This window comes from Amphiprion ocellaris, chromosome 3 (assembly GCF_022539595.1).
Source record: "Amphiprion ocellaris isolate individual 3 ecotype Okinawa chromosome 3, ASM2253959v1, whole genome shotgun sequence".
Taxonomy (NCBI): Eukaryota; Metazoa; Chordata; class Actinopteri; family Pomacentridae; genus Amphiprion; species Amphiprion ocellaris.
In genome coordinates this window covers 33,834,715-33,847,023 of record NC_072768.1, presented here as the reverse complement: position 1 = coordinate 33,847,023, position 12,309 = coordinate 33,834,715, and the positions used below count along the sequence as shown (strand labels likewise).

General features: G+C 38.8%; 1 protein-coding gene across 1 annotated transcript in view; it reads left to right on the top strand.

The window, feature by feature from the left end:
• Positions 1–12,309, top strand: part of cpne2 (copine II) — a 75,112-nt gene that overhangs the window by 22,067 nt on the left and 40,736 nt on the right. The window contains exons 10-11 of the mRNA XM_055009362.1: positions 1,911–1,997; positions 3,846–3,905. Coding sequence (XP_054865337.1) covers positions 1,911–1,997; positions 3,846–3,905 — 147 coding nt within the window. The remainder of the gene's footprint in view (positions 1–1,910; positions 1,998–3,845; positions 3,906–12,309) is intronic.

The following is a 12,309-nucleotide window of genomic DNA, read 5'->3' as shown; positions in this document are numbered from 1 at the left end:
GTTGGTGTTAGAAGTCACAGTTTGTGAAATAAAGATCACCTGAGGTCAGTGAATGTGTCTCAGTGATTGTGTTGTAAAGACTCCTGTATGTGGAAGGTCCAGTCACTGGTGAATCAGTACTCCTGGATATAACTACACCATGAAGACTAAAGAAGACTCCAAGCAACTCTGTTGAAGGATTATTGAAAAACAAACATCAAGGGATGGACACAAAAAATGTTCAAGTCACTGAATATCCCTTGGAGTCCAGTTAAATCCATCATTAAGAAATGGAGGGACTATGGCGTATGTGTAAATCTGTGTAGAGAAGAAAAACAGAAGAAGAAAGAGACTCATGAGGGAGGCCACGAAGACACGTATGACTCCCCTGAAGGGGTTACAGGCTTCAGCAGCTGAGATGGGAGAGACTCTGAAGTCAACTAGAAGAAAGTACTTTGCTCTAATGAGACCAAAATGAAGCTTTTTAAAGAGGTGAACACTCATGCAATCATTAATTTTATCTTTTATATTGGAATTAATTGACAATACTTAGTGGCGATGTGTTTTTACTTTGACATGAAGCAGTTTTGTTTTTTTTTTCAAATTCCTTTTAAAAAATCCCAATTAAACTGACCATGAACAAATGTTGAAAAGCCATTAATGGAGAAAACCTTCAAGAAGGAGATGAATACTTTAAATAGGCACTGTATACAAATAACAGATTTTAATTGACTTTTCTGGTCTATATTACACATTATATCCTTAGCTAGTGTGGTTACAGACTTTTATGAGTCATAACTCCATATAGTTTTATTATTATGCAGGTTTTCTGAGTTCGATTCTGTTAATATGTATAATACATAGAGGGTGAGTATTAATGAATCTAAGTGGCTGAATTCTTCTAGAACAGAACCCTAATGTTTGGATTTGGAAACTTGAAATAACAAATAACTAGACAGCGAGTGTCTGAGTCGTGCTCCATCATCGACCAGTTTCGTTTCATCTTGTCTTCACTGCGGTGACCACAGCTCGGCCCGGCGCCGCTTAATTTGGACCTTAAATGCGTTTAGTCGCTTCGGCAACAATGAAGCTGGAATAAATCCTGCCTGCATTAGCATTTTTTTCAATCCTGTTGAGATTCATTCTCTTCACTTTCTGAATTTCTGGTCTGCGAAAGATGTAAAAGATGCAAGAGATCAGAAAACAGTTCATTCATTAGCAGCTCTGTGTGTGTGTTTTTTGTTGCGTTTTTTTTTTTTTTGTGAAACTGTGTGTGCTGACGCTGCCTCATGACTCGTTCTCCCACTGGGTCCCTTCATGTGTGGTAATGATGTAGGGGGCAAAATAACAAGCAAATAAAGACAGAGGCAGGATGGAGAGATGGGGAATGGAGGCCTGGAGAGAGATAGTGTGTGAAAAAGAAGGATGGGAAAATGTGAGGTGCTTTTGAGATGTAAAACAGCCTTTATCTGAGCCCCAGTAACACGACAAGGCGTTTAGAGCTACCTGTCATATGAATCACCAGCTGACTTACAGCATGAGTCTGTGCTGTCTGTTCTGATCAAACACACTGCTGTCTAAAGTGTGTGACTGGAGGCATTAAACACAGTCCGACTCTTGTGTTTTTCTTTCATCTTAATCACATAAAATAAAAGTATAGTTTTTTTTTAGCACACTATTGTTGGGTTTCCTGTGTACATATAGGTGCCTATATTAGCTGTACAGTACAGTTGACTTATAATATATCAGCACGCCTGACAGTTTGGAAAACGTACCGATCAGAGTCTCTCAGCCGTCACCTTTTCCAATCATTTTCTCCATCTTTTTGACTGTGCTGCCACCTCTGTGTTCCCCCTCATTTACTCTTTTCTTTTTAACCTTTTCTGTTGAGATGCTGATACTTTTCATTTTTCCTATTTCTGTCTCTTCAGGTGGAGTTCGACTGCATCAATCCCAAGAAACAGAAAAAGAAGAAGAACTACAAGAACTCTGGAATTATCATCGTCAAGTCCTGCAAGGTGATGGATGGATGGATGGATGGATGGATGAGTAGATGATGGATTCGTAGGTAATGATGGATGGATGAGTAGATGATGATGGATGGATGGATGGATGGATGGATGGAAGAGTAGATGATGGATGGATGAGTAGATGATGATGGATGGATGGATGAGTAGATGATGGATGGATGAGTAGATGATGGATGGATGGATGGATGAGTAGATGATGGATGGATGGAAAGATGAGTAGATGATGATGGATGGATGGATGGATGGACGAGTAGAGGATGGATGGATGGATACATGGATGATGGATGAGTAGATATGGATGGATGGATGGATGATAATGACAAAAAAAAAATATATATATATATATATATATATATATATATAGAGAGAGAGAGAGAGAGATGATGATGATTCCCATTTGTAAATACATGTACAGAATTTTAATGTGGATATTATTACAATTTTTGCCGCTTTTTTATTTATACTTTCAATGTAAGTTAATATGTTTTTTCTGTCATTTCACTACTCATAATCTGTACTTTAACAAACCGGGGAAATTCTGTAAAATCACGGTAAATTGTTTGAAAAATTAGAGTAAATAAAACATTCATTACAGTGTATAATCAGCTGGAGATGCTGAAGAAAATATGATACAAATGTCAACAAATTTATGTGCTTGATAAATAATTGTTCATTGTTTCTAATCGGTTTCCGTCATTCTTTGACAAGTTCGACTATGAAACCGTAATATTATGGTGGTATTATATAGGTCTTAAGAAGGAATAAATATAATTTGATGAGGGTGCCAAAACTCTGTTTCAGCTGTCTTGCCAACTCCAGGAGGAAAATATCTTAATCTTTGGTAGCCAACATCTTTACCAACCGTTCATTTACTTTAACTTCCTGTCATTTTGCACCAAGACCTAAACCTGAACTTGCTTTGCAGGACGTGGCCTCTTGGCTTCCTGCTTTCATATTAAGGGTTAACATGAACTGCAACACTTAACCAGAAAGTAGAATTTTCCTGCTGTCAAGTCAAAAACAATGAGCTAAAAAAGGCTAAAAGCTGCACATTGTTTCATGCATATTTCAGAACTGCAAGTGACATTTTGATTTAGTGCACGATTAAGGTCATAAGCATCATTTAACAGCTGGTTTAAGCTGCTTACGTAATCTTCTGCTGAAAATATCAGTACAGTAAATTATATCCATTGAAATTCTTAGCTGGATGAACAAAAATAGCCCACCTAGAAGTTCAGATGGATCATTCAGTTTCTCATCATGTCTTAATGACCCATCTTGACAGTGAATTGTGGTTTTCGATCAGCTGACACGCTTCAAACTGGGCGTTCATAGCTCCTCCTGAATAACTAATTAGTGCAGCAGCTCGGAGCTCCACGGAGGACACATTAAGCGGAAACACAGAGTCTTTAGATGCCTGTTGGAACGACATTAAAGCTGTGTGTGCATGATGACAAGCTTTCATAATTGATTCTTTTCCTTTTCTTTTTTTTCCCCTGCATACACACTGTCATGAACGAGCGTTGCACAGACACACACATGCAGCAAATGAACGAAATTGCTAATATAGTAATTATATTTGTTGGCTGCCGGCAGGGATTAGACTAATGACAGTAAAATCCATGCTAAATATTCATTGTAATTGGAGTGGAATTGTGTTCAAACAAGATAATAAGTGGTGCTCCATTGGTGGCGCATTATATTGGAAAAAAACATGTCATTTTAATACAAATTTTAGGGCCTCTCCTTATGAAAAATGTTTATTTTTCAAAGGTGTAATTCTCTCTTTTCTCTTGTGACTTCATTGTTTTTTCTGTTGTCCTCTTGTGTCTCTAGATTACCAGAGACTACACATTTCTGGATTACATACTGGGAGGATGCCAGCTCATGTTTACAGTGAGTGTGATATTAGCATGCCTCTTTTTTCACTTTTTTTGTCGTTTTTTTCTTTCCCTGCCTCTGCAAAGATGTGATAATGAGATACATGTTTCTGCATGCTTCGCTCTCGGATTCAGATTTTCTATTTTCATCTCCCGAGGTTACAGTTGGATCACAATGATTTACATACAGAGAGGAAAAGTATGAGGGATAGCGAGAGACGGAGAATAGCCAGAAAGTATTGTGAGTCGCTGCAAAACAAATTGGCTTTATTGGAATGGCAAAAAATGAATGTGAGGAGAACATGTATGGACAGAAACAGGTAAACAAGAAAGAGATGGGTGTTTTACCAGAGGGAGGGAGGGAAACGTCATCGTCTATTTTAGTCTCTTGTTTGGAGAAACTCTTGTGTGTCCCTGATGATGTCACACCTTTTTGTGTAACTCACTGAGCGAGTCCTCCTTTGTAAAAGCCGGCCACAATCACACGCATTTTTATTATTATCCTGGCAGTGAGAGAACACAAATACACTCTCTGCTAACTTTACATACACAGCGTCGTTTCTTTTTTCTTCTCAATCTTGCCAACAATTTCCCAGCTTTCTGAGCTAGAACCAGCCTCCAGATGTAGCAGCGTACAGATAATGTTGTTTCTTACATGCCTGATTTTGTGATGTTTTGTGTTAAGTGTGTTCTCAGAGTAGACAGCTGCACCATGTTGTAGTGAAATATTTGTCAAGAATCATTGCATTTGTTCTCTAAAAATGTACTGCGGTGGAACTGTTTGTTTCTAATGGGTAGTGTGAGATTAGCAGCCCAGTTTACTAAAATTTACATTCTTATGCAACCAAACTGAAACATATTTGTAGGGGAGGCCACCAAGACACCTATGACGTTGCAATTGCAGCCAAACTTGCATCTACTAAATACTGATTTGAAGGAGGTACATTGTTTCAAATCTACTAAAAATGACACTGTTATGTAACCAAACTGCCTTCTCAATTAAGTTTTTTAGAGAAGCTATTTTGCAAGGACAGCCACCAAGACACATATGACTCCTCTGAATGCTGTACTTGCAGGTGTATCATATAAACATTGACTTGATGATGATGTGTTTCTAATGGGCAGTGTCAGATCACCAGCCCCGTCAACCAAATATTCAATTCCTATGCAACCAAACCACATTCTCAATCACATTTTGAAGGAAAACATATTTACGAGGGAGGCCACCAAGACACTTATGATTCCTCCAAATGCTATAATTTTGGCCAAAGGTGCTTCTACTAAATATTGACTTGTTGGAGGTGATTGGTTTCTAATGGGTAGTGTGAGATTATCAGCTTAATTTCCCAAAACATATCTTACCTATTCCTGTGCAACCAAAATGCATTCTTAATTAAAATATTCAGGTAAGCCTATTTGTGAGGGAGGCCACCAAGACACTTATGACTCCTCCAAATGCTGTAAGCACGGTGAAAGGTGCAACTCCTAAATGTTATTATGCAAGCATATATTTAATATTTTTCACTTATTTTCACTTTGACATATTTTGTTTTGTAAATTCTTGTCAAAAAAGCCAAATTCAATTGACAATGATTCAATTTTAAAAAGCAATAAAATGGAAGAACTTCCATAGGGGACGAATACTTTATAAAACACTGCATTAAAAGTGCATTTCAAATCAACATATTTTTGAAATGGATGTAATTATTACTTCACTGGTGCTCCTTTTAAACCATAAAATCATATATAAGATAGGTTGGAACTTGTCACCATGATAACCCAGAAAATTCCTTAATTCATTATGAGGCTTTATTCACAATGTAGCCAATGAAGAAAATCTAAGATGTAGGCCCACAAATAAGAACCGTGAATGACAATAGGAATAGATTTTTAAAAAGGCTAATTTATTAAAATAATAGAAACACACAAAAAAAATCGAGCAGAGCAGCTGAAAATAAAATAAGACATAATTAGAAAGCTGCACTGCCCTCAGGATAAAAATGAGTCAAGCTTTACATTGTTCTGTTATTTGAAGCAAAAATAGAGCAGAAGCTTTAAACATGTTGTGAGAGGGTTGTATTTTAACACAAAACATGTTATTTACCTAAAACCTGACCATGTTGTTTTGGCATCTAAACCAAACCTGACTGAACAGATGTAGACTTCAGGTATAAGTCTGCAATTTTCAATATCCCCTTCACTAACTATTAAAACCTCCAAGCAGCAACCTCCATACTGAAAATATCAAGGTTTGCTGTGCAATAAAGCAAGTTTGTTGATCTTTTACAGTGAATTAGCCTTCTTTTTAAAGTTTTCGTCTCTCTACATGCAAACTATTCCCTCGTACTATACACGACTGCAGGGGCTCCATCACTGCATCCTGGGCTTAACATCTCCGAGACGACTGTGATTAGTTTAAATAAAAACAAGCCAGAGAGTTGTTTTCCCCCTATAGCAGGATGATAAAGAGGTGCAGTCAGACCATTCTCTAGTACTAGTACACTGTTGTTGAGATATGAGACGGAAACAACATTTCCAAGTAGGTTCTGACATAGTGGACATCTTCTTTTGTCGTTTCGTCTCCAGACAGCGTGAAACATGGCCAACACTTGAAGATCTCTTACCATTTTTCTCTTTTTAAAGGCCAAAGTTTTGTGTCTTCCTCATCTTTAATGCCTTTCAACACCTGTTTTTGTTTCCAGCTTATTCTTCCCTTTATATTCTTACAGACGTTCGTCACATGGCCAACAGCGCCACCTTATGGCAGCACTATACAGCCTAGTTTAGTCGTTCTGATGCAGTTCATGAAAAAAGCAGCATGTCAAGATCTGCTTGACAGTTAGATGGAAACTGGAATACTATCTTCCTTTGCTGTCCTCCTGATTGATGTTTATCTGCAGTCAGTTAAACGCTCTGATGATTAATGGTCCTTTTTCACATTAACATCCTTGATATGTTTTGCATGCTTTGGCATGTTTAATTAAATTCTTTTTGACATGTGTTCTGTGTTTAGGCGAACAGGAATCAGTTCTGGCTTCAGGCCTTGATGTTGGACATGGAAAGTGGACATGCATACAGTTTTATTCATGAGTGCAGTCGGTGCATAGGGTCCATGCATACGCTCCAAATGGCCTTGAAGTTAGTGCCTGTGTGGAGCCACATGGCTATGCGATCACAATAATAATTTGAGCTTCATATACAATATCTACTGAGCACACAATCAAAACTGTGATGCCACTGAAACTGAAACCAATAGAGCAATGTGAAATTGTAAATTCTGCTATTTAAAGGATAAAATCAGATTTAAAAATGATCCGGCACAGAAACACAATTGGTTCCAAATCTTGCTGAATTTGTTCATCATGTTCTACCAAAACCACATTTCTTGTACTGGTTGTTCAACTGTGGGGGATTTTAAGTGAGTCCAAGTGCTGGAATTGTCAAGCAGCTAAACACAAAACACTGTCAACTGGAAAAATGAAATTTCTTCTTGGAGTGCTGTTCTGCGGTTTTAACCTCGCTGCTGTGGAAACACGGCCAACACTACAAATCACATGCTACTACTTTTTTGGTAAACTTTCACTTCTAACTGCTGCCACCGTCGCAAAATACACAGTGTTTGGTGCAAAATCCATACAATTGTGAGTTAGTACTTCATCATAGTATCGCACCTTAAACTTTGACCACCATGCTCTTGCTGTTTGTGCACTGCTTGCAGCTCAAGTATGTTACTTTACTGTATCTTCTGCTCAGAAATTTCCAAATGCAGAATTAAACCAGATATTTGAGGACAGATTCGTATTTTTGACATACTACAGTTGATACTATCTGTTGGGACACACTAAAGCTTTTTGTATGGTGACACTGGAGAACATCCACGGTGTCCATTTCCAAGATCCAACAACGTTTCTGGTGTATCTTCTACATTTTACACGTTCTTGTAGAAGGAAATGTTGTGATTGTATCGAGTATGTTTCTGACTGAAGGTCTTGGTTAAGTTCTAGATAGTTTTTGTTGTGCAAGAAGTGACTTCACTCCTGTTTCTGTGTAGAGATGTTGTCTCCTCCGTGTGTTCTGTAGTAGTGAGCTGATAGATCATCTGTTAAATTCATTACATGGTTAAGAAGCAAACATGACAACCTCCTTACTTCCATCTCCTCTTGTTGGAAATGAGGCTTTAAAGCCTTTGTTGCCAGGGGCGATTATTGGCCCGTCCAATCAACAGATCTGATATTCAGCTTTTTTCTAAATATCAGCGTCCCTGTTTTCATTCCATGATTTCTGATGAAAACAAATTAATTTCAAAATGGCTCAGATTCAGCCACTCCTCTCTGTCTTTTCCAGACATTTCCAGTAAGTATGGTGTTGGTGTGTGTATCGTATATCATATGTATTAATTATATCAGCTCCAAATATCACAATCTATATCAGCCGTGAAAAAAAACATATCGATCGGCCCCTAGTTGTTGCCATAGTGGCGCTTTTTGCTGTTGATGACATTTATTTGTGATCTACAAGTGAGAGTGAAAAATATGTGCAAGAGTGAAAAAGAGAATTATAGCAGAATGTTATTATGGAGGATTTTTTCCCCTTGAACATGCAGCTTTTGCTTCAGTTTTTCAACACAACATTATAAATGTAACCATCAGGTGCAGCGTTTTAGAGTGAGTAATTTTTAAACCATTTCAAAGTCAGCCTAGACGGTATTTTCAACAAACGCATGTTAAAGAACGTGAGTTAACATTTAAGGCAAGCTACCGTTGATTAATTAGCTGCAGCAAATAATATCCGCATGCAAAATTTAAGGTCACTTGCTAAAGATGTAAACCGTCATTTGAAATGAATCTATGTAAGCTCTTTTCAGACATGGAAACGTAACGTTGCTGGATTCATCAGTCTGTTAAAGTTACAACATTCTAATATTCAAAGGTCACATTTATTCCTCTCGGCTTCACTCAGACATTCAGAGAGCCACAGTACATGCATAGACCTTTCAGTTTAGAATTAGTCTCAATTACTAGACTCCTCTACCTATCTATCTGAATGGTAGTGTTTCCAAAATCCACAGCAACAACAGTTTCCAAACTTCAGGTTTTACCAAGAATTTGGATTGTGCACTCAGAAGTCATACTATTTATTTTTCTGTAGATTTTCCATTTGTCTTCCTGCATGCAAATGTTCCCCTAAAACAATTCCACTTGTCACTATATTAAAGGAACAATGAAGCTGCATCCTTGTTTCTGGTTTAAAGAAACACAAACATATCAAAGTGTTTTTCTCACTATAGTTAGAATTTATGTGAATGAGAAATGTGAACTGTCATTTGCTGACATTCATGGTTTTGTAACAATATTGGTGCTAAAATGTCAAAAAAGTCTCCCCCAGATCACTTCACACAACAAGAAATCTGTTGCTTGTGCATGGCTTTCTCCTCTCCATCTTCTTAACGTTTTCAAAATCAGCTTTGCTTTGGGTAACAAAAGCAGAAACTTTTTCAAAATTTCAAGTTTTGCAGAGGATTTAGATTATCTTTGGAGTGTGCAGGACTCTGCTCAGGACATTTTATGACTCTGTGGTAGCGTCTGCTATTTTCTATGCAGTGGTCTGCTGGGGAGCAGGGAGCACTGAAAGGGACAGAAAGAGACTAAACAGACTGGTCAGGAGGGCTGGTTCTGTCCTGGACTGTTCCCTGGACTCCATAGAGGAGGTGGGTGAGAGGAGGATGTTGTCAAAGCTCACATCCATCATGGACAATCCCTCTCACCCACTGCATGACACTGTGGGGTCTTTAAGCAGCTCCTTCAGCAGCAGACTGAGACATCCACCCTGCAAGAAAGAGCGCTATCGCAGGTCCTTCATCCCATCTGCTATAAGACTTTACAACATCAGCATCACTGGCTGATGTTAACATAAACTGGACTATATCATTACCACCCCAAACCATAAAATTTGCACAGACATTCTTGCACTGCACATCTTTGCACTTTTAAACTTTATTTTTATTTTTATTTTTTCTGTTAAAAATTTTGCCACCCTTGTATATATTGTAAATAAAACTGCTGTAACAATGTAAATTTCCCCTGGAGTGGGGAGAAATAAAGAACTTTATCTTATCTTTATCTTATCTTATCTTATCTTATCTAGTAAGGCAGTCCTGCTAGTTTTTGGTAGATTATCCATCTGAATGACAGCCTTAGTCTCCCTGCAAATCTAATAAACCATTGCACTTCTCACTATTTGTTTATTTTTTTAAGTTATTTATTTGACCTTTTTACCTGTATTTATATAGGACAGTGGAGAGAGAGAGACAGAAAATGTGGGTAGAAGAGTGGGGAAATGACATGCCCATTGTCACTATTGTGATCAAACACTGAAGCCACATCTGTACCCTCACCATAAAGAAGCCAGATCATCGGATAGTTTTCCTCTGTAGTTATGTTCTATAGACTTGGCTGGCTAAATGAGACTAGTTTGTAGTAGGTGTGAAAGGAAAGGTATTTTACAGCCACAAATTGTGTCTTGGTGTGTCTATTTGTGCTGAAATGTGGAAAAAATCTTCCCCAAATCACTTCACACAGCCAGACGGACACTTGTGCTGGCCTATCTGGTAATTCGACTACATGCACTTCATAAAGGAGTGCATGTCTGAAAGAGGTTTTACAGTTTTGTGTTTCAAATCCGCCGCTGTTTTCTGAAAGGTGTATTATATACAAAGATTCTTGTGCAGAAGTTAACAGAAAATCCGGCTGATTCCACCTCAAAATGCGTCTGGATCAGAAACCCTTGACAGGCTGTAATGCAGGTGCCACTTCACCGCTGAGTGCATGATAATCCCCGTATTTGCTGCATGAAAAAACGGTTTCAGTAGCAGGTAATTCCTCTGTGCTCAGCTCTTGATGACCTGTTAAAGGCAGAATAGGGGAGCTCTGATATGTCCGGCGCTGATGAGCTGTTAGGGCTCCGGTCTGCTCTCCTCTGGAGGACTGAGGTCAATGAGCAACACTCTCCTCTCTGTCACCAGCCGACAGTCGAGTGTTTCAGCTGAAAGGTTGGGCAGCTCTTAGTGGAAACGTTTCCCCGCTGAATCTGGACAAAAACAATGCAAACATCCTACACAATGTGCTAAAATAGAAACAGCTCAATTTGTGGAGTTTACAAATGGCTGTCATTGAGTGACAGGCTCGAGTAAACGTTTTTAATCATCTCCTCATTCAGGGATGTTTGTAATGAGCTGAATTTCCCTGCAATGGGGAGCATTTGGCTGTTCTGGTGCTGATGAAACGAGCAAATTTAAGACAGAATGGTAACTCTAAAATCCTCGCCGCTCCCTGCTAAGCTTTTGCCTTTTGTCACAAACCTGCAAGCTCTTCTCACACACACATGTACCTAATACTGTCTTAACACAGATACTTCTCTTGCTGCTGCTTACAAGCTCATTTACATGCACACACGTGTGCACAAACATACAACATCCTCCTCACACTCTTCACACAACAGGATCGATTTACATGCAAACTCCTAAACCTCGACTTTGCAGCACACACACACACACACACACACACACACACACACACACAAATCCAAACTCAGTATCTTCTGCAGACAGACGTTTCATCATACACACTTGTGCACTCAGAACAAGACCTTTACCTTCATGTACACACCTCCACCAACTGGTTTCTGCATAATCTCAATCACAGATGACATCTTCTTGCCGACACATATGCTCAGATTTCACACACACATGCAGAAAGAAAGGACGATAAACACACCCGCAAACACACACAGAAAGAGCTGTTCTGCGGTGTTCAATCAGACTTAGTGTGGCTCTAATCCTAATCTCCAGGAAGAGGAAAGTCTCTCCTCGGGGCTGCAGGAGCTGGAGGAAGGAGAGCAGCATTTCTGTGTTACACACTCCAACACAAAGCGACAGCCTGCGACTGCTGATGGGCTGTTTGTGCATTTAGACCGAACGATGCCGTTGTTCGTATCTCATGTTCGATATCATTCAGGGGTTGCAAAGAGGCACAACCGGGTGTAATGTGAAGCTTATGGGAGCTGCAGAAAGAGAGCAGCTCCTCAGGTATAAGCTGATCATAACAGTGGTAGTTTCCACTGTAACGGTCAAATCCTTCGTTGACAAAGAGGAGAGAAGACCAGCATGAAATAAAACAGAGCTGCAGTGCTTTCACACAGCCCTTTATCAAAATTCCCTTCACTACAATCAAACATTTTTTTCCTTGTTAGCTTGTCCATATCGTGTTTTGTAAATACATAATATTTTAGTTACATTTAGTCATGAATGAGCATTTCCACCCTAAAACTGAAGAGTACTGATGAGTCTGAAAAACACAGGTTCACACTTTCTGGGTTTCATATGTCACAAACCTAAGGAACCAATCCTGCCAACTTACATTAAA